Genomic DNA, 23,806 nt, shown 5'->3' on the forward strand with positions numbered 1-23,806 from the left:
AGGATGAGAGAGGTTTGTTCCCCCACCGCGCGGCCTACGGAAAGGTTCTCAGAAACACGGAAGCTGAACAGGCGGTGCGAGGAATCCTTATCGTAAGCTCTCTGCAAGCCCCACGTCAAAAGAAAAGGTAGAGAAGGGGAAAAAACTAGGTCAAGGAAAAACAAAAGGAAAAAAGAAGGAAAAACCACACCCGCACAAGAGAAAAAGCAATAACCGCACAACTGAAATGGCACGTGTCACCAACAGCAACATTCCTGGAACAGACCGTTCCTCAAACTCACAAAGGAAATGATAATGTTAGGGGGACATACAAAGCCGAGCTAAAACGGGAGAAAACAAAAATTAAAATGGAATTCCAGAGAAACGTTTTGAGGGATGCCTGCGCGTACTAAACTGGAGGCTAAGGAATGAAAACAAAAGGAATTGGGTGGCCACATAAGGAGCAGAGGGAGGGGTCGTATTCTTTGCATAAGGTACAAGCAAGACAGTGCCTAATGCTGTATTCCCTGTGAGTATCGCAAGTATTCCATGTAGCCCCTAGACGCATTTATTCAAGCAGATTCCATGGAGTTGAATTTGTGCATTAAATAGGATTCCCGGCATTTTCTGTCTCTGGGAGACTGCGCCCGTCCTGTGTCTGCTTTTCCTTGTCCAGTCCGTATGCGCAGTTTTAAGTTTAAATATTGACTTTATATATATATATATATATATATATATATATATATATATATATATATATATATACACGAGAGGGTAGACACACGTATGACAACGATGATCGAACTAACGTTTCGACCGGGGTCCGGTCTTCGTCAGAGTAAACTTCGGTAATTGAGCGCGCTGAATATATAGGCACGAAATGATAAAGGCTGACGAATAGTCTTGCCACTTTGCAGATACAAATCAACAATAATAAAATAAGAAGAGCACACGTGGTGTTTGTACACGTGTGAATTAACATGACGTTTTCAAATACAGAACTTGTACGGAATATCGGAACGGTTCAGGGAGGATCAACAACTACCCTTTAGAAAGAAAATGATAACGTTCGGGGATTACAGCTTAGCACTTAATACGCAAACACATCAGGAGCAGTTTGTAGATATAAAAAAGAAAGAAAAGATGTCATCGTTTCTGGAAACATTTCATATCGCTTCCGTTCGCGTAACCACACAAACGAATCGGTAAGGCCTCATTGAAAAAGGTGGCTCTGCTTCTACGGTTCCAATGGGGATAATGCAATGACGCCAGCATATCAGGGCAAGAGGCACGTTAACGTCCCTACACTTTCATTGATACCCCGTTTGACTGTGTTAAATTTATGAATTAAAAAAGACTCACGCACTTCCCTTTCGTGATGCGAACGGAAACCTGATTCCAGTATAGTAGCCCTAATTTTTTCGAAAGAGTGACCGTGAATATTTACATGCTTAGACAAAGGAAGCCCCGGAGAGGAACGTGCGTGCGCCCGGAGGTTATTAAAACGGAGCCTGAAAGACGTCTCGGTTTGGCCGATATACTGGAGTGCGCAGACTGAGCACTCTAGGAGATATACTACATTCGACGTATCGCAGTTAAAATTGCCTTTAATTTTTAAGGAAAAGTCAGAAGCTGTGCTGTTTACCGTTAGTGACGTGGTCATATGGGCGCACATTTTGCAACGAGCTTTTTCGCAAGGAGAACATCCATGCGAAGATGGCGATGCGATCGTGGAAGAGGTCAGCATGTCCCGTAGGTTTTTTGAACGGCGATAGACTACGCGCGGTGGCTCTTTAAAAATGCTTCTAAGTCGCTGACTTTGCATAAGGATATTATGATGCTTCTTTAAAATACCTGTGACTTTCGGCGCAGACGCCGAGTGGGTGAGAACGAGATTGGGTTGTGAATCAGCCGTTGTGTTATTCTGCGGTTCGAGAAGCGTTTTGCGGTCCAGGGAATCCGCGCGCTTCAGAGCATCGTCAATTAATTCTTGAGGGTAGTTTTTCTTGATTAGAGATTCCCGGAGTTTGCCGCAGTTATCAACAAAATCTGATTGCTCAGAGCATATTCTTTTGAAACGAAGAGCTTGGCTGTATGGTATACTAGTTTTATTGTGTTTAACATAGCAGCTTTCGAAGTGCAGATACTGATGCCTGTCAGTGGGCTTTCTATAGAGTTTAGTCGACAATTTTCCATTGACTAGGGACACGGTTACGTCGAGAAAGTCAATTGTAGATTATGAGATATTGTGCGAGAAGTTAATGGACCGGTGGGCGTTATTAAAATCAGCTATAAAGGAATAAAGCTCAGATTCTCCATGTTGCCAAATTAAGAAGATATCATCGATAAAACGCCTGTAGAAAAAGGGTTGAAGGCAGCGGTCGGCAAGAAATTTGTCTTCCAGGACACCCATAAAGATACTTGCATATTTAGGGCCTATTCTTGTGCCCATAGAAGTTCCACATACTTGAAGGTAGTGTTCATCGGAAAATTGAAAATTGTTTAGTTCAAGTATTAATTTGAGCATGGTTGCTAGCCCGGACCTGTCAATCGGTTTGTCATCATCGGAGCGTTCATATAAGTTAAGAACAGCCTTTATACCGTCTGCGTGCGGTATGTTAGTGTAAAGCGATGCCACATCAAGAGTTACAAGAAGTCAACCATGCGGAATTTTAAGATCGGCTATATCAGATAGGAAGTGATTCGTGTCTTTAATGAAAGACGCCAGAATTGGAGGTATTTTGTTAATGAGGTTATCAACAAAGCGCGAAAGATTCTCAGTCACAGTGCCTATTCCAGAAATAATGGGACGCCCCGGGTTGTCTTTTTTATGAATTTTGGGTAACAGATAAAATCGACCAGCAACAGGGCTGAGTGGGAGGAGCGATTTAGCAAGATTAGAAGTTATATTTCCTGTCTCTAAGAGGCTCTTAAGAGTATTTTCGATTGTGGCTTTGAATTCTAAGGTTGGGTCGTAATCAAGGCGCCTGTAGAAGGAACTATCAGCAAGTTGCCTGTGGGTTTCATTGACATAGTCACTGGTATTCATTATAGCAATGGCGCCTCCTTTATCGGCCGGCTTAATAATAATATCACAACGCTCTCTCAGTTTATCAATAGCAGCGGTTTCATTACTAGAAAGATTTCTGCGGAAAGATCTGCGGCCTTGGTAGCTTTCGATAACATCCTGCTGTACTGCTTTAACGTAAATATCAAGGAACTTATCCCGTTGGGTTGGTGGGGTCCAATGTTTGCAGGAAGGGAGTAACGAAGGTTCAGGATTTGAAGCGGGACGGTCGTGAAAAAATTCTCGCAGGCGCATGCTCCGTGCGAAATTATCTAAATCTTTGAGTACCTGGAACTCGTTATAACCGCCAGTGGCCGGGCAAAAACTTAACCCGCGCGACAAGACACTAGTTTCGGCGTCGGATAAATCTACGCTCGACAAGTTGACAATGTTTCCACTAGATAGGCGATCAGGTTTTGCGCTGAAATTAAGTTGACGACCAATCGGGGCAGATGCAGGGGGGTACTCAATATTTAAAGGGGATATACCATCGCGCGATAACTTTTTGGCCTTAGTTTCATTGATTTCGTGCAATTTTTTCTGCCTATATGTTTCCAACGCGTCGCATTCGAATGGCGTTAGCTCAGATGCGCGTCGTAATTGATTCTCTTTGTTAAGCAAGTCTTTACTGTTTGATTGGTAGTGATTAATAAGGACAGCTGCTATTCCAAGAGAAGCATCCTTTAGTATCTGCTCCCACCTAGAAGCGTTGTTTGCGGACATTTGGGAAGTAGCGGGATTTACGTAAATTCTTAAACCTTTCGGAACTATACCGTTGTCTATGTACGTCTTGAGAGTTGACGCATGCATTTCGTAACGAGTTCGCTTCTCGAGAACCTTCCGTATTCGTAAAAAATGGCTAGATAATACTGAAGACAAAGTATTACCAGGATGTGGCGCGGCTAGTCACTTCGATGCCGCGGCTTTGGCGCCGTCCTTACGGAGATTGTAGCGCAGAGCAAGGTTAGTAGGGCTTGACGGCTGGCTGGCCTGGCTGGCCGAAGAAGTCGATGGTCCCTCCTGCATGGGCTCTGCTGAAGGCTCGCGGACTAGTAGCTGGCTGTTGGAGGTCACGGGGTGCTCCTTTGAGGGAGGTTTGATGACTGGGCGCTGGTTACTTGAAGGCCTTTTGCTTGACGATGGTTTGACCGGAGGCATTTTACTCGCAGGTAGCAGGTTTGTGGATGCGCCTGCGAGAATTTTTTCACGACCGTCCCGCTTCAAATCCTGAACCTTCGTTACTCCCTTCCTGCAAGCATTGGACCCCACCAACCCAACGGGATAAGTTCCTTGATATTTACGTTAAAGCAGTACAGCAGGATGTTATCGAAAGCTACCAAGGCCGCAGATCTTTCCGCAGAAATCTTTCTAGTAATGAAACCGCTGCTATTGATAAACTGAGAGAGCGTTGTGATATTATTATTAAGCCTGCCGATAAAGGAGGCGCCATTGTTATAATGAATACCAGTGACTATGTCAATGAAGCCCACAGGCAACTTGCTGATAGTTCCTTCTCCAGGCGCCTTGATTACGACCTAACCTTAGAATTCAAAGCCACAATCGAAAATACTCTTAAGAGCCTCTTAGAGACAGGGAATATAACTTCGAATCTTGCTAAATCGCTCCTCCCACTCAGCCCTGTTGCTGGTCAATTTTATCTGTTACCCAAAATTCATAAAAAAGACAACCCGGGGCGTCCCATTATTTCTGGAATAGGCACTGTGACTGAGAATCTTTCGCGCTTTGTTGATAACCTCATTAACAAAATACCTCCAATTCTGGCGTCTTTCATTAAAGACACGAATCACTTCCTATCTGATATAGCCGATCTTAAAATTCCGCATGGTTGACTTCTTGTAACTCTTGATGTGGCATCGCTTTACACTAACATACCGCACGCAGACGGTATAAAGGCTGTTCTTAACTTATATGAACGCTCCGATGATGACAAACCGATTGACAGGTCCGGGCTAGCAACCATGCTCAAATTAATACTTGAACTAAACAATTTTCAATTTTCCGATGAACACTACCTTCAAGTATGTGGAACTTCTATGGGCACAAGAATAGGCCCTAAATATGCAAGTATCTTTATGGGTGTCCTGGAAGACAAATTTCTTGCCGACCGCTGCCTTCAACCCTTTTTCTACAGGCGTTTTATCGATGATATCTTCTTAATTTGGCAACATGGAGAATCTGAGCTTTATTCCTTTATAGCTGATTTTAATAACGCCCACCCGTCCATTAACTTCTCGCACAATATCTCAGAATCTACAATTGACTTTCTCGACGTAACCGTGTCCCTAGTCAATGGAAAATTGTCGACTAAACTCTATAGAAAGCCCACTGACAGGCATCAGTATCTGCACTTCGAAAGCTGCCATGTTAAACACAATAAAACTAGTATACCATACAGCCAAGCTCTTCGTTTCAAAAGAATATGCTCTGAGCAATCAGATTTTGTTGATAACTGCGGCAAACTCCGGGAATCTCTAAACAAGAAAAACTACCCTCAAGAATTAATTGACGATGCTCTGAAGCGCGCGGATTCCCTGGACCGCAAAACGCTTCTCGAACCGCAGAATAACACAACGGCTGATTCACAACCCAATCTCGTTCTCACCCACTCGGCGTCTGCGCCGAAAGTCACAGGTATTTTAAAGAAGCATCATAATATCCTTATGCAAAGTCAGCGACTTAGAAGCATTTTTAAAGAGCCACCGCGCGTAGTCTATCGCCGTTCAAAAAACCTACGGGACATGCTGACCTCTTCCACGATCGCATCGCCATCTTCGCATGGATGTTCTCCTTGCCAAAAAGCTCGTTGCAAAGTGTGCGCCCATATGACCACGTCACTAACGGTAAACAGCACAGCTTCTGACTTTTCCTTAAAAATTAAAGGCAATTTTAACTGCGATACGTCGAATGTAGTATATCTCCTAGAGTGCTCAGTCTGCGCACTCCAGTATATCGGCCAAACCGAGACGTCTTTCTGGCTCCGTTTTAATAACCACCGGGCGCACGCACGTTCCTCTCCGGGGCTTCCTTTGTCTAAGCATGTAAATATTCCCGGTCACTCTTTCGAAAAAATTAGGGCTACTATACTGGAATCAGGTTTCCGTTCGCATCACGAAAGGGAAGTGCGTGAGTCTTTTTTAATTCATAAATTTAACACAGTCAAACGGGGTATCAATGAAAGTGTAGGGACGTTAACGTGCCTCTTGCCCTGATATGCTGGCGTCATTGCATTATCCCCATTGGAACCGTAGAAGCAGAGCCACCTTTTTCAATGAGGCCTTACCGATTCATTTGTGTGGTTACGCGAACGGAAGCGATATGAAATGTTTCCAGAAACGATGACATCTTTTCTTTCTTTTTTATATCTACAAACTGCTCCTGATGTGTTTGCGTATTAAGTGCTAAGCTGTAATCCCCGAACGTTATCATTTTCTTTCTAAAGGGTAGTTGTTGATCCTCCCTGATCCGTTCCGATATTCCGTACAAGTTCTGTATTTGAAAACGTCATGTTAATTCACACGTGTACAAACACCACGTGTGCTCTTCTTATTTTATTATTGTTGATTTGTATCTGCAAAGTGGCAAGACTATTCGTCAGCCTTTATCATTTCGTGCCTATATATTCAGCGCGCTCAATTACCGAAGTTTACTCTGACGAAGACCGGACCCCGGTCGAAACGTTAGTTCGATCATCGTTTTCATACGTGTGTCTACCCTCTCGGGTATTTTTGAAACCGAATCCCGGAACCTATTCATCGCTATATATATATATATATATATATATATATATATATATATATATATATATATATATATATATATATATATATATATATATGTGTGTGTATATATATATATATATATATATACATTTATATTTATATGTATATATAATAATATATATAGATATTGTCACGAGAAGACGATGAAGAGGGCAACGTAACGCGGCACGGTAACCCCAGCCTACGACGACGACGAAGATCTGTCTGTGCGCTCGGCCTGCGCGGGCTCTGGCTTGGCCGCCATGTAAATAATCTGTAAATAGATCGTTCGACTGTCTCATCGTTCATGTCGTCTGTCCTGCCGCCACGTTACAATATATATAAAGGCCTCAGTAGTTATTGCCAGTGCTATACGGCGTTTTTCTAAATATTGCTTAGTGCCGAAGGCCGTGTGTTCGTCGGGAATCTTTGATGCGAAAATAGAAGTCCGCCGTTTTTTTCCGGAAGCGGCAGTCGAACGTCGAACCCACATCTCCGTATGACGCGTGCGGTGCGCTAAGCATCGTGCTATTCCGCGACAGCTCCCCTCACTACTCTACTGCGGGGGTTTATATTTAGAACTGCTCTGAGGCCGGTCAACTAGCGCCATCCTTAGACCACCGCGGGAGACGTAGAGCATGTTTTTCCCAGCGGCCGCCACGTAAGACGTGATCGAAGGTCAGGGTTATTAGCAATTGGCATTTCCGGAGGGGTCTAGGCCCACTCGTCACAAGTGGGCTCGTCATAGTTCAACTCCTCACAGGTAAACTGGTCAGGAATGCCAACTCGCCACAGGGCATTTCGTGCGAGGAATATTCGTCACACGGAAAACTCGCATTACGAGCTTGTTTTGGAACGTTAAAGCGATGTTTCCGCCTGATATACGTCGCCCATTTAAAAATGATGTAGGTGAGCGAGTGTTCTTTCAAAGTTTTTGACGAAGAAAGTTAGGTGAATATGGCGTCAGACCCTGTTAATTATATTAAAGTGATAATTGCATGCAAATTTGTAATAAACGTCACCCAGAAATGGCACACAGTTAATTGAAGCATTGAACAGGTTGTGCATGAAATAAAAAATCTTTATTGCACCCGCTTTGTACTGTTGTACTATTTGTACTATATTGCAGTGTTGCCTCGCTGTGTAGGAGTCTTCAACGCTAAGTTCCGACGTTGTTCACTGCATCAGTTCAGATGCGGATGTTGCGGGCAATATTCCGAAGCGTGTAGACTGGGGCACCGCTGTCATGATCACCCAGACTTCTTGCGATGCGATCGTTGACATCTTGGTATTTGCGTGCGGGCCGTGGGGGTGCCGTCCGACGATGACTACGACTACCACCGTGAAAAGCGACAACGGAACATGTTAACAAACAATTACCCGCCACGTTGACGCAGTGGATATGACGTTGTGCTGTTGAGCCCAAGGAAGCGGGTTTGATTCCCGGTCGCTTTTCTGATGGAGGCGAAAAGCGAAAATACCCGCCGCGGTGGCTCAGTGGCTAAGGCGTTGCGCTGCTGAGCACGAGGTCGCGGGTTCGATTCCCGGCCGCGGCGGCCGCTTTTCTGATGGAGGCGAAAAGCAAGAACGCCCGTGTGTACGAGATTTCGGCGCACGATAAAGATCCCCAGGTGGTCAAAATTAATCCGGAGCCCTTCACTACGGCGCGCCTCATCGCCTGCGTTGCGTCGGCGCGTTAAACCCTACAATCAATCAATCAAAAGCGAAAATGCTCGTGTGTTCGAGATTTCGGCGCACGCGCATTAAAGGTCCCCAGGGGGTCAAAATGAATTCGGAGTCCTCCACTACGGCGCCCCTTATCACCTGTGTAGCGTCGGCGCGTTAAACTTCCACAATCAATCAAATCAACAATTTCAAACGTAATGCAATGCCTGCTTGTGTGTCCTTCGGTGTTTACATAGAAAGAAACCATCCAGGTTAGCTATGGTTCAAGCCTAGTGCAAGCTTCATGAATTTTTATTTTTTTATTCGCAGACTCAAAGGGGGGTGCGGGTTGTATGCAAGGGCAGGTTATACGCGTGAAATTACAGACGTACATCACCTCAACACCCGTGACGATCAGAACTTGAAGAAATGCAGGTCGCGCTGGCCTCTGCATTCCCACCCGAAGAAAAAAAAATATCTTTTTATGCACACCGGCTGCTCACACACACCTCAGTACGCCCTCCTAAACAGCCGTAACGAATTTAGCATTGTAGAAACCAGGCTATGACTGGCTTTCAACGTCAATTTCCGGTCAGGGCTTCCAGACTTTTGTTTACCGGCCGCGGTGTAACGAAATCCATGGGACGAAAAGGCGCCTTGCACGAGAGTTCCTATCTCGAGATGGCACTGTACCAAAAGACCGGTGTGACGAGTTGGCCTATCACGAGTTTTTAGGTGACGAGTGGGTTCGTTCCCTTTCCGGACTGCTGGAGCCAGAGTTCTCGTAATGCATGTAGCAGAACAGAAAGGTAAGGGACGAGGGACTCGGTAAGGACACATATCGAGGTCGCCGTCGTATTGCCAGTGCTAGCGATCCCCTTGGAGTTCGATATATGCGTGTTCGACTGTATTAGGCTTTTTTCGAAATATTTATTACTGCCGAATGACGTGTTTGTTATGTTTCTTTGATACAGTGATAATAATAATAATAATAATAATAATAATAATAATAATAATAATAATAATAATAATAATAATAATAATAATAATAGTAATAATAATAAAATAATAATAATAATAATAATATTACAATAATAATAATATTTATTAGTCAAACAACGGCATGTACAAATCAGGCCTACCTAAGCCGCAACGGGCTTGTCTGCCAGAGCCTGGCAGGCGACAAGCGTTAAAAAAGTATATAACAGGACAGAGTACCAACCAAGAACAGATAAACATGCGGTATTCACAAAATCTCTGGAAAGCTCTAACGCATGCGCCGTAAAGCCTTTTTCAGTTTATATTTCGAAGCACGCGCAAAAAAGTCAGATGGCAAAGTGTCAAATATAGCTGGCACGTGATAACGACGTGTTCTTTTCTCGTACCTTGTGGAACAACGAGGAATTGCGTAACGTTGCTTCGGTCTCAGAGACCGAGCAGGAGTGTAACAAGTTTTGAATGTGTTAGTCCAAAAATGTTTTAAAAAAGGAGAGAGGTGAAATCGGGCAACATCAAAGTTTTGAATACATTGCCATCTTTCTCCATACGCAAGTCATATGCGATGGCACGCAGCAAAAAACGCAAAATGGAATTGACTCACTTTATCCAACGTAAAGCACAGTGACCATATATTGTAATCCCGTACCTAAGCACAATATAACAAAGGGAATGTACAATAGCTTTTCGCAGCGAAAATGGAATAAATGTTCTGAATTTGTACAACAAAGATGATACAGCACGAATTTTTTACACACATAAGCTAAGTGTGAATTCCAAGAAAGGCCGCTATCGAAATACAGAACTAAATACTCCACAGTGGGTACATAATTTACAGGAATACAACACATAAAAGCAGGCCGCTCTGTGTAAAAATAAAGATTGCGTTAAGTCAACTTTTTTCAACGGATTGTGAAAGCAAATCAGCTGTGTTTGTTTGGTATTAATATCAATAAAATTGGCCGTAAACCAATTCACAGTTTCCATTGCAGAAACTTAAGCGAGTTTATGGCGTCAGAATGATGAGAAGCATAAGAAACAAGAACCGTGTCATCAGCGAATTGAAATATTGAAGACGATACAGCAGAGTCGAGGTCGTTAACATACAAGATAAACAGCATAGGACTCAGTACACCTGACTTAATAAAAGAAACATTACTTGAAAATTTACTAATGCGAACAACCTGATTTCTGTCAAGTAAGAAGTTTTCAAGTAGAGGTAGAAAGTTGCCCCGAAAACCTAGTCTTTGTAGTTTGGTGAACAGGAGGGTATGACACACGCTATTGAAAGCTTTACGGACATCAATAAATAACCCACATGCAATCTGGTTACGATCGAAAGTATAGTTTAATAAATCAGAAAAATCCTCGAGCAAAGTTTGAGTACCTCGGCCTCCAATAAACCCATACTGAAATGGGAACAAAACATCATGAGTCTATAAAAACTGGTCATAACGTTTAAAATGTGTTTCTCCAATATCTGAACTATGCAAGAGAGAACAGAGATAGGTCTATAGTTTTTAATTTTATTTCGAGAACCAAACTTACACAAAGGAAAAACTATTGCCTCCTTCAAATGTATGGGAATGATGCCACTCTCAATGATATGGTTAAAAATGGAAAGAAGAACAGCTTTAATGTGGTCAAAATGTCTCCACAGCACACTTATCGAAATACCATCATGTCCAGGTGACTTGTTGGTTTTAAGCGCAAATAAAATTGACTTGAGGTCACCTTCAATGAGTGAGGGCAGATAAGCCGAATCATCAACGCTATTCTGCAACGTACAAATGCCAGAGGTTGCTCGGGCAACACTTGTGACCCGCGAAAAAAAGTCGTTGAAACCATTGGCAATATTCAGTCCGTCACCAGAAAAATGGGAAAAAAAGTATTCGTTCTTGCTAGATTGTACATTAGAACCTCTCATACCGTTAATTAAGGACCAAGTTTTCATGGAATCGAAGCGCGCATCATCAAACTTATTTCGCATGTGGTGGCTTTTAGCTAGCCGTATCATCGCATTTACCTTATTTCGACTTTGTTTAAAGCTTGCCCTGAGAATTGCATTTTGTGGGGCACGTTTTGCTCGAGCCCAAAGCACATCTTTTTCTTTAATAGCGACAAGGATTCCTTTTGTCATCCATTTTTCATTAGAGTTTGTTTGCCTTACCTTCGTGTCGCAGTTTTCTTCCATTCATCGAGCAAGGTTACGAACTTTTGTACATGTTACTGGGAGATGTAGGCTCTGCCAGACAAGCCCGTTGCGGCTTAGGTAGGCCTGATTTGTACATGCCCTTTGTACATGCCCTGATTTGTACATATAAAGTTGTGCCAATCGTACTGCGCGATTTCCCTATCAAGTGCCCTCGGATCAATGACTGAAATAATTGTTTTGCTCGCGACTCTGCGCACATGTGAAGACTTCGGTGAGAAAGAGCATGCAAAAAAAATAATGGTGCGCAAGTTTAGTTTCAATTACAGCAGAGAGGGTTTGAAATTCGTGAATGCGTACGTTGATGTGGTCTAAGTAAGAAGTCACGAGCTTACTGGGCAAAAATTCCTCACGGGTAGCTTTGGAAATTGCACAGTCTAGACCCCATTTGGAGAATACATCTAAATAGTCCCCAGTTAGCGGCAAGTTGGGGCGCGAAGTGTAAATGTTTATATCACCTGTCACATATGTTGTCACCAGACAACAGGGGAGAAATGGCCACACTTAGTTCTTGCAGAAATATGCGCCCATTACAGCAAGGTGGGCGGTACACCGCTATGAACACAAGAGATAGTCATGGGGAGCATAACCGCAATGCGACCACTTGAGCCTGAGTGAAAGAAAAGGTTATTTCTGAAACCAGCCACGTGTTTTCGAAAAATACAGCTATGCCTCCCCCTTTTCCAATGGGGCGTAAGTAAGAATAAACTTGATAACTAGTAAGTTTGTAGTTGCAAAGGGTGTCTCAAGGAACATTGATCTCGGTTCACACAAAAACAGTCTATACGAATACGAAAAAGTCCTATACGAATAAGTTAAAGCCAAGAACTGGTCCCAGTATTTTCTAATGCTTAGAATATTGACGTGGCAAAGTTTAACCGAACTACTATCACACCTAAACAACTCTTTGACTGCAGAAAAAGATTTAGAAACTAGGAAGTGGTCTTTATCCATTTTATACGATGAAGTCAAGCTCCGCTTTCGAATCGATATGAACGATGGGGCGACCTTCCTCTTTCCTAGCGAGCACCCTGCCGTTCCTAGTCCACACAAGCTTGAAACCTTTTTCTTTACCTTTAAGCCTAGCCAAGTGGAAGAGCTATCTATTAGCGCGAGTCACGTTCTCGTTGATAAATAAGCGATTGTGAGCGCTTACTGCACCTGTGAATTGCCCCACACCGTACCCGTCCACCGTCCACCGGTGTGGTCAACTCCTCACCTGTCCATAATCATTACAATCATCATTTGCACATAATCATCCTCTCAAGTCGCTTGTTTGTGGAATCACGATCTGGCAAGTAAAAGACGGAACCGTTCGCTCTGCTGTCTCCCTGATAGAAGCGTCCTGTCTCCTTACAAGTGGTAGAGGTTGCCCTTGATCCCGACCTCCACTTAGTCCGGCGGCACCCCCGGAGCTCCGTTCCGGCCGCCAAACCAAAAAAAAACAGATAAAAAAGAAAACAAAGAAAACACAACATGATTCGGTATAAGTCAAAGGTTCTATGACTGAATTACATCGATGTGCGCAGGCGATTTTCCAGCAAAGACGAAAAGGTTTCATAAGTACGACTGCTTGTTACGGAGGAAGGCAAGTTGTTCCATTCACGTATGGCGAGTGGAAATAAGGTGAACTTAAAACAGTCGGTACGGCATTGGTATTCTCGAAGTGTTAGTGGATGCGTGTGTCGTGTTGATCTGGTTTCTGATTTTGATATAAACATGAAGCTATTGTGATGGTATTGTTGGCTAAGACCTCGGGATTCGCGTCGCACAAACGAGACAGGCGCTTGAGACCGGCGTATAAGACGAAGACGAACATTTATCTGGGTGAAACTAGCTGACGATATGAAGGTACAGTCACTACTATACTGTGATGCTTAAGTCAATCCTGAACACACAAAGTTCTACTAGGGAAAAAAATTACCACGTTTTAGTTCACTTCCAACAGGAACCGGTAAGGAATCAAATGTCTCACGTGCGTTGGCACTGTCGATGCAGTCGGTGCTGCTATTTCCCTGTTGTCGGCGACTTCTTGGAGGTGCTCACAGGGAACATTACACAATGCTGCTCAGTCGAAGCCGGCGATATAATGCGTGGTCGACGAACGGCTGGCACTGCAGCCTGGCTCGGTCTCCGGGCGTCCTTAACGACGGCCTCGGTAGACGACAGCTACCGAACCTTGCGGATAGCTCCCCGAATCATCGCTCCTTCGAACACCCCCCTGCTTCGTCGGCACCCACCATCTCCTCTTCCCCTTCCTTTTTCGACGTCACATTATTGCCCCCACTATTTTCCTGGTTCACTTTGAGGCGACACTATGACGGCACATACCCCCAGAGGGTGATTGTCTCCGCTCTGCTAAATGATCTCTAAACCTTTCACCACTCTGTCCTGTATCTCATCACACTATCTATATTTAACTGCTTGTTTACTAATCGGTATAACATCTTCTGCCGATCTGCCGAGCAAGTTTTGCTCGCTGGTTAAGAGTTAATATTCCTCCTTTTTTTAGAAGTTCTGTGGGCGAATCATTTTTCCTGTATTTGTTATAAATAAACCTAATAGCCTTCCTCTGCACCATTTCAAGTCTTTTTATAAGTGTGTTTAAGGAAACCAGGTGACGTTTGCGTGTTCCAAAGTTGGTTTTACAAATGTATTATAAGCATGTTGTTTTGTTTCTGGTGGTGCCTGCTTTAGTCACCTTCTCAGAAAAAAGAGTCGCCGTAAGGCAGCTGATGTAACATTGGCGACATGCGAGTCCCATCTGAGCTCATATAGATGGATAGGACGATGACTACCACTACCACTGTGAAAAGTGACGACGGAACATGTAAATAAACCATTTCAAACCTAATTCACTGTGTGATGGTGCGTCCTTCAGTGCTTACATAGAAAGAAATCCTCCAGCTTCGCTATGGTTCTAGGCTTGCGCGACATAGTCCAAGCTTTGCCAATTTTTTTCTCTTTCCCTTTTGACCCATAATACAGAGAGATCGGCCAATTTCCAGTACGCCAGAGGGATTCGTCCGACTGGGAAGCCCGACTTCAGATCAAGCTCACCAATAACATTGCTTCATGATAACTTCGGTACAGGCAGAGTTCCGCATTCAAAGAGCCGAGGAGAAAGTATCGTCCTGGAACGCCAACTGCACCCAAATTTCGCCTAGGCGAAACTTATTTTTAACGTACAGCAGGTAAATAAACCAAATGGGACATGACTGGTAGCCGCGTGAAATGTGTTATCAGAAACGTTTAAAAAAACTTAATCACTTCGTAACGAAAGTTGAGAGAAGCGCAAAAGCTTTCTCACATCAAATCTGCGTCAAAATCGCGTCAGAACCTTCGTTAAGAGTGCATCCAATCGATCGTCAAACCTTCAAAGAACAAAATAGCAAACTAACGACGAACCCATGCGAAGATTTTTCGCGCACTAAGCAAGCGCATCTATGAACGATCTAATCTTATGAGATAAAGGTACACTACTGTACTCCTCCATTATTGATGTGTGTATTGTCTTATCTATAACCATTCCTTTTTCGCGAATTTCAAGTAACCGTTCTGACACAATGTAAGGCTGGTTTCTTGCAATCGCTGTACGTCCAGAGACCTTATCAGAGCTTATCGGTCGAACAGCCTGTGTATGGGGAAATGCATTACCGTATTTACTAGCGTAATGATATGCCACTTTTTTTTCAAAAAATTTTATGTAAACCTAGGGGTGCGTTCATTACGCTTGGTAAATTTTTTGCAAAACATTTTTGAGCACAGAAAACTCAAGCAAGTTGTGCGTAAAAATATTTACTATAGTTCTCCTGAACATAAAAAACAATAAATAAAAACATAATAAACACTCCATACACCGCCGCTAGCCGCTTTAAAAATTCACGCAGAACGTCGTGCTTTCATGAATGTACGAATATGCTGACCGATAAGTGGATGCCCCTGTTACAGTGCGGGACATCAAAACCGACGTGGCGGCCGACTCAGCAACCTGAGCGCGTGTTTTTATTAGCATTGCGAGTATATTATCTGCATTTAGTGAGAGTTTCTTCCTCTTTACTATTGAACGCATGCTTGCCGGTATCGCTAATATCGGCAAGTCTGCCGCAATAACGTATCCATGCCCTCTTCGAAAAGGAAGGAAACCAGGGTACGCACGACCACCATCATCAGCTAGACTTTGCACACATACGACAAATTGTTGCGGCTAGTTCAGGGTGCATTCATTGCGAGGAAAATAAAAAAATATCGAACTTGGACCACATACTTAAAGGAGCCATGAAGCGAAAACACAAGTTTGTTTTAATCGAAAGATTTTGTTTTATAGTGCTCTTAGCGCTCGTACAGCAGCAAATGATGTCGTATTCACTGAGAAATCAACTAATTTAGGTCAATATTTACCCCCCAAAACCCTCAAGACCCTCGATTCCGGCAGAATATTACTGCGGGGGAGGTGAAAGTCACCTTTGTATGTCAGGAGGCTGAGGTGCTCGACTATTTCTAATTCACTTTTACCAGGTTTCATTAGGGGAGGGAGTAAGTGATTCTTCTAACAACGAATGCCCGGATCAGTGGGATTCTCTCCTCCTCTTTGTGTTCCTTGGTGGGGTTAGAGATCCGCGTAATGAGCCGTACAGTTTGGGTCTCATATATAGTTTTGGTCTCATTTATGGAGAAATTGCGTGTTGGCTCGATTTTGTTTAATTAGCAGCAACTCAACTTGGGGCTGGGCTTGACGAAATATAACGCCACCTTCGCAGCACTTCAATCAACGGTCACAGAATACCAGCGGCCTCCCCCTATTCTCTGTTATTCTCTGTTATTCCACACGACCGAGCATCTAAAGTCACTATTCTCTGTTATTCCACACGACCGAGCATCTAAAGCTTTTGGAAAGAGTGCCCCCCCGTGATTCCGTGAACACGGTGCGCCCTCATTGTATGGATATTTACTAAACAGCCTTGGTCCACAGCTTTTTCTAGGTTGTAAGTAGGCTTTGCCACATTTCTCAGGTCTGTTGCTTTTCGGTTGAATTATTTTTGCTTTAGGTTTTCGCCCTTGTTATGAAGACTTCGCTAAGTTTTTTAGTGAAGCTGGTCCCTCTACGCGAAAGTTTCTTGAAGTGGCTCGTTAATTCATGCTGATAATTCAGTTGGAATAATTTGCTGTTCTTTTTGAAACAAGCAAATGGTGCCCCGTGGCTTTTGTCTCATATATTATGTGGCGCCTAACAGGTGTCATAAAACTTACAGCAAAGCAGCGGCCTTATTTTCTAGTAAAGCCAAAAGACTGAATTGTGGAGTTGCAATCTGCGCCATAGGGGCGCTGAATTAACGCGGCTGTTGTTTTTAACAGTAAAGCTGCTGACCAAATCGTTTGTGCACGGTGTTCGCAGTTACAAACACCAAGGAAATGCCCAACGCTCGTGCACACATGCTTCGACTAGCTCCGTGGGGCTCAAATAAAGTTTTTTTTCTCTCTCACTGTATCTCGAGCGAACGTTCGTCAAGCCAAGCATAACTACTTAGGGAGATTGGCTAACATTGACCACAAAAAACTCCAGCGTTCGCCGTATCGTGGCGACACTTGCTCGGAACGATTAAGACACGCCATAGCGTACGCCCTTCGTTCGTTCGTCCTCGTGTAGTCGTGCGCACGCGCTCTGTACCGCAGAAGAGCCGCGACTTGAATGTCGAAGCTGCTGCAGGTGATCCTTGATTCCACATGGCCCGGCCGCGCATATTCGCACGGCCGCTCTGCTTCGACAGGCTCGGCGTGCAAAGCATCCGCCAGAAACGATAAGTCGCGCTTACACAGTGGCGTACGAAAACGTGGACCAAAACGACCTGATTGCTCTGGCCTTGCTCAACAATGTTCATTCAAACGCAGTGCCGTCGACATCGGCCACGACACCATAACGATATTAAACTCGACATTGTGTCTTGTCAATGATCCCCTACAAAAGCTTCGCCATTCAAGTCTCGCGCGTGAGTTAATGGCTTCCCTGAATTTTTTACCCTGCAGTATACGTTCGGTATACAAAAAGGCAAGACTTCGTACCGACTAGCCCAAATTGTCACATAAGTGCCAAGCAATGCACTGTCAGAAACTTGTATCCCCAACTTAAGCGGTGTTTTCAAGTAGAACTCATACTCTGCCTCAGTGAAAATGAAATGTGCGCACAATGGATGACACATGCTTACCTCGAGGCGTTGTTGAACACGTGGCGCAGCCGGGAGAAGAACTCTGGACTCCGCATAATCACCTGAGTATCAGCGGTGACGTCCAAGATGTCTCCGAGAATGGTCTTCATAAACAAGACCCAGTCCCACTGAAAGGAAGTCATCTTCCGTCGCCCAGGCCAAACAAAAACACGAAAGCCACTCAGCGAATAAATCAATCGGTTTATTATTCAACCAATCAAAGAGTTCAACAATGCGACTCAATATGTCAATATTTACGGTGCAGGGCTTGTTCCCTTATTGCGATTACCCTTGCATGTAAGAATGTCATTAGTCCACATCGGCCTATTTCAAGGAAATAAGATCAGGCCTAGCGCACGTTTCAGTGTATAACTTGTTGACGCTAAGTTTGCGCAAGCGACCGTGCCACGTTCGAGCACCACGGCCGGAAACACAGCATGCATCGCCGCCCAAAGGGAGCACACCAAAACATTGCCTCGTGTCCCAGTGTTTCGGGATAGCACGCGCTGAATATCGCAGTTCGCGGTTTGCTTCATGTGACCACAAGGGAGTGTGGATACAGGCAGCCTAAAATAACAACGTGATAACAACGTAATGTGGTGTAGACATGGGGAAAAAGCTGCTTGCAGCCCCACCTCCGACAAAAAAAAGAGGGAATTCATTTCCACTGCCATATACCATTGAAGCAACTCGTACCATGGCTACTTTACGTTTTACAACGTAAACTGTTGACGAACTAGCTTTCAACACGTAACGCTGCCCTCTCTGTATTCCACCGTTTGAACGTACCTTTTCGGATTTGGGCAAGCTTCCCACGGTGATTCTGATGGTACGCCTTCGTTTCCGCTTGAACGGCAGCTCTTTTGCCTGCAAAGAAAAGCATCGTTACAGCAATACATTCTTCGTCGACAGTGTGCTACTGTAAAACAACCCAGGAGGATCAAGTATTGTGCCCCATTATTACTAAATCATTTAACCGGCTTACGTTCTTAAAAGTTAGCCACTTCGAAGTATGAGTGCGTTGTACCAACCCTTCCAATTTCCATTCGACCCACAGCGGTGGCTCCGGTGCTACGGCGTTATACTGGTGAGCTCAAGGACGCTGGTTAGGTCCCGTCCGCGGCGGCTGCTTTTCAGACGGAGGCGAGCCCGTGTGTCGAGCTTTTGGCGCCCGTTAGAAATCCCCAGGTCGACGCGCCACACTCCGACGCATAAGACCCCAAAAATTTGAATGACTGCTGTGCAGAATACAACATTATCCGCCGAAGTTCAGGGACTGAAATAATGCTTGTGTGCTCCTGAAAAAAAAGGTGGTATTCTCATCAACTTAGCAACCTAAAGTACGCTTTCAAACCATTTTCAAGGAAATAGCTGCCATTTTAAAGGAAATAGCTCTGCAGCCATGACGATTTCCACCACTTGCCCCTTTTAGAAAATGCACATTCACGTTAGAGAGCATAGATTGGGTCCACAAAAATGTTAGACCCGACTTAATTGCCTGCCGATCCCTGATTGTTTCTATACTCTCAGCAATACCCTTGTAACGCTGCTGACCCCTCCTGTTGTGTCCTGGGTGAGGGCTGCCTCATTTGAGAATTCGTGCTCATTTCTGAGGCAGCTCCACAAATTTGCCTTGCAACTGTCCGCGCTGCTTGCGTATTGAAAAGGCGGGAAGAAAGACGCGCGTCTGAGAATAAAACAATTTCGTGCCCTTCGACTCTGCGAAAAAGGAAGACCTGCGAAGCTCTACGCAGTCAGCGGACTGCACGAAGCAAAACGTTTCTTTGTGATTTGAAATTGAGAATACTACTAGCAAACTAGCTGAATAAAACTTAGGACCTCTACTCTAGCGCACAAGCATAGGGCTGTCTGTTTCCATACAGCGTCGTCGGCACCTTACTGTCTACACATGTAATGATCCGAGGCTGTTCATTTGGGAACCATGCTTTTATTCTGTTCCTCAACCTTCTCTTCTTCCCCTGCCCCTAGTCCTGCCTTCGTCGTCTTCGGCTCTCCACACTCTCCGGGGCCCTGTTTTCGTCATTCCTCTGTGTGTAGGGAACCACGTTGCTGATGGCCGCGACTTCCACAGTCCCGTTGCCCGTCATGTACCAGACGGTCTTCAAAACGCCATTGGTAGATGCTGTCTTGATAACTTCGAAGGGCCCGATAGGTCTGGTTTTTGAGTTGCCACATCCTTTTCGCACCAAGACCAAATCGCCTGGTGAAATAGCCGGAATACTCGTGTTGTGGCGCCTGTCGAAGAAACGTTTCATCGTCTCCCTATACTTCATTTCACTCTACTGTCCTTTTCGTTTCTTGAAGTTTAAGCCTTGTCGTCAGACCAAGGATCTCGTCAGCGGGCAGGTATGATGGCTTACCAAAGGCTGCATACTGAGGGCTGCACCCCAGTGCACTTGTGTGCGACCGGTTGTGATGCGTGACCGCCGCCTCCAGACAGCACTTCCAACCCCCGGGAAAGTTACGGTAGAAGTGGATGTACTGTTTAATATCTCGTATGGCCCGTTCTGTAAGACCATTAGCCGCCGGGTGATATGGGGCTGCAAACTTGAGTGTGATGCCTCTGCTTTCCGCCCAGCGTATCATTGCTCGGCTCCTGAAAGCAGGTCCATTGTCAGACACAACGTATTTTACGCCATTAAACATCTCTCTGTTCAAAAGCGCTATAACAGTATTTGCGTCCACCTTTCCTGGTTTTGCAGCCACTATCCTGGCGCATTCATCGATACACAATAAGAAAGACTGTGTCCTTCTTACCCCTTCACCCTTCTTTTTGAGCTCCGCAAAATCGAGATGCACTGTCTCAAATGGTATTTTTGAATGGGCTGGCAAAGTCATTGCATTCATTTTCTGTTTGTATTTGGCTTTGTTGATTTGGCATGAGTGACACGAGCGGATGTATGCGCTTACATCTCTTTTCATGTGTGGCCAAGTGAACCTCTTCCTGATCTTGTAATAGGTTCGCCAGAAGCCGTCGTGACCTCCTGACTCTGGACAGTCATGGTAGAACTCCAGAACTTTTCTGACCAGTGTAGGTGGAACGTGAAACCGTTCATCTACACACTGTAGTTCTTCTGTTCCTTCCCACAGCCTCAGAGCCATCAGTGCATTTACTTCTTCACAAGTCTTGGAGCTTATGTCAATAAGAAGACGGGAAAGGGCATCCGCATCTGAAAGAAACTGCCCGGATCGGTGCAATACGTCGAAATCGAACTGCTGCAATTCGCTGATCCAACGAGATACTCGTCCTTTAGGTTGACTGTCATGCAGGAGATATGTAAGGGCCTGGTGGTCAGTAAAATGCTTGAACTTCGTGCCCTCGAGGTACGATCGAAAGTACCTCACCGCTAGCACAACAGCCAGAGCCTCTTTCTCTGTTGCACAGTAGTTCTCTTCAGTCTTGTTGAACGTATACGAGTAGTATCCAACCACGTGTAGTTTTCGATCGTTTGTAGCCGAATGTCCTCGTTGGTATAGGACGGCGCCTGCACCATAGTGAGAAGCGTCCGTGGTGAGCTCAAAAGGAAGTGAGAAGTCTGGCAGTGTGAGCACGGGGTCAGATGAAATGGCTGACACTAAGTCGTGGTACGCTTTTTCGCACTCTTCTGTCCACTGGAAAGCCGTACCCTTTTGAAGCAGGCTTGTTAGTGGCTTGGCACGAGCAGCGAAACCCGGAAAAAGCTCCGGAAGTGTCCTGCCAGACCGAGAAAAACTCGCAGTGCGTGTATGTTTTCAGGTCGCTTCGTATTTCGTACCCGTTCAACGGACTCCTCTTTCGTGCTTTTAGTGAAGCCATCCAGCACGCGACCGAGAAATGTGATTTTCGGCTTAAAGAACTCACTTTTCTTAAAATTTACTTTCAGCTTGGCTGCACTCAGGGCGGTCAAGACAGCGGTCAAATGTTCCGCATGTGAGCTATCATCCTTGGAGTACACTATAATGTCATCAACATAAACATTGCAAAATAGGCCCAAAAATGGTTTCAACACCCCATTCATCATCTTCTGAAACTAGGCGGGGCTGTTCTTTCACCCGAAAGGTAGTCGGTTGTATTCGTACGCGTCGAAGGGTGCGACAAAAGCCGTGTACTATTTGTACTCTTCCTCTAGAGGAATCTGCCAAAATCCCTTGCCCAAGTCTATGCGAGAGAAGACGCGGCAGCCTCCCGTCTCTTCAATGATGTTGTCTATTCGTGGCATCGGAAATGGGAAAAGGTCAGTTTGTCTGTTTAGAATCCTGTAATCTGTGCAAAAACGCAATGAGCCATCTTCTTTTAACGCTAATGTAATGGGGGAAGCAAATTTGGAGACTGACGGGCGTAATATTTCAGCTTCCAGCATGTGCTGAAGTTCTTTCTTTAGCCAAATTCTTCTTTCACGGGACGTATTGTAAGGCTTTCGTCTAATGGGTGTTACATCAGCAAGCTTGAAAGAAACAGAGAATTTTGTTGTTGCTGGTGGGTAAGTACCGACGCAAACGAGCTCTGGAAACTTGAGGCGAACGTCCTCCTCACACCGAACAAGTCGGTCTGTCGTGCTCAGGGAACCGCAGGCCTCCATGTCAACGCAGACATTATCATTCCAGTATAGGTTTATTTTAAGTCTTTTCATATCAGGTCTTGAGAGTAGAAATTGGTATTCGCACCCATTAACAACTAAGGCGTCGATCTCTGTGCTTTGACCTTGGTACGTCACCTTGGCTTTTATCCACTCATCGTAAAGTTGTCTCCTTCCGTCAAAGCCCTGTATTTGTACTGGTCTTTCTTTAAGAATATCTTTTTCAGACACAAGGGACTTGTTTATAACGGACACGGAAGCGCCACTATCAACTAGTGCTGTGACGTTGGTGCCGTTACCTCCCAACGTTATGAAAAGAAGATTTAATGTGGTGAAGTAAACAGTCTCAATTTTTGTCGTCGGGTAGGACTGATCACCCTCATTTATTAGTTTTTTTTCTGGGTTGCTTCAGCGTCACTATGTGCTTCGACTTGACGGGACTCATCCGAGGTTATATTGTCACTGCTGGGGGATGCAAGGTTAATGACACCATGTCCTCGGTACGAATTTCTTTGTGTACCCGATGACACTTCGGAAGATCCAGACCTCTGCGACGCTTCCCCGGTTTCGAAATTGAAGCGTCGCGTACCCTGCATTCTCGGAGGAGCATCTATGCACAAGCCTTGAAAGCACTCCAAAAGTTCCTCGATTGTCTTTGGGGACTTAAGCTGCACCTGCTTCTGAAGATCCTTAGGCAACCCGTGAATAATCAGTGGCACAGATGAAGACTCCGGGAGATTAGAATCAGCCATTTTTAGTAGGCGTCTTTTCTCGTAAAAATACTCCAAGGGTTTGCGCGATCGGTATTTATAGAAAATTGCACGGTCCCACCTTTCCACGGGGTTTTCCTTGAACGCTGCGAGAAAGCTTGCCTTCGAGCTGTCCCAGCTCTCTGACGCGTGTGTGGAGAAGTGTAGCTCATACCACTTCTTTGCAAGTCCCGTCAAAAACAGCCGCATGTTTTCCACTCGGTCGGTAGCTTCGTGCCAGGAGTTCTTCTCGGATGCGTATTCATAGGAACGAATCCAATCCTCAGGCCTTGAGCTCTCTCCGTCAAACCGATCCGGCTTCACCATTTCTGTGCGCTCTCTTTGTTGAGCTTGGACCGTAGCGATGAGGGTCTCCATGAGCTGCTGTTGCCTCTCTGCCTGCCGTTGTTGCTCTTGCAGAATCAGAAGAAGGCCTGGGTCCATGGTGGTAACGTTAACATTCGGTGTCGTGTTCGTGTTCCCTGACGCCCTAATGGTTGGCTCCATGAAGTATTCCTGGAACTCGGACAGCTTCACCCTGAGCTTGAGAGAAGACTGGGTAGTCAGGTCCTCGGTTGT

General features: G+C 44.9%; 1 protein-coding gene across 1 annotated transcript in view; it reads right to left on the reverse strand.

Annotated features, from left to right (window-relative positions):
- The window catches only part of LOC144143471 (neprilysin-21-like), a 165,566-nt gene that overhangs the window by 123,904 nt on the left and 17,856 nt on the right, over positions 1-23,806 (reverse strand). Inside the window, exons 3-4 of the mRNA XM_077675217.1 lie at positions 18,691-18,768; positions 17,902-18,029 (exon numbers count right to left, since the gene is read on the reverse strand). Of these exons, the coding sequence (XP_077531343.1) occupies positions 17,902-18,029; positions 18,691-18,768 (206 nt within the window). The remainder of the gene's footprint in view (positions 1-17,901; positions 18,030-18,690; positions 18,769-23,806) is intronic.

Source organism: Haemaphysalis longicornis, unplaced genomic scaffold (assembly GCF_048455015.1).
Source record: "Haemaphysalis longicornis isolate Haplotype H1 unplaced genomic scaffold, Haemaphysalis longicornis Haplotype H1 scaffold_6, whole genome shotgun sequence".
NCBI classification, from domain to species: domain Eukaryota; kingdom Metazoa; phylum Arthropoda; class Arachnida; order Ixodida; family Ixodidae; genus Haemaphysalis; species Haemaphysalis longicornis.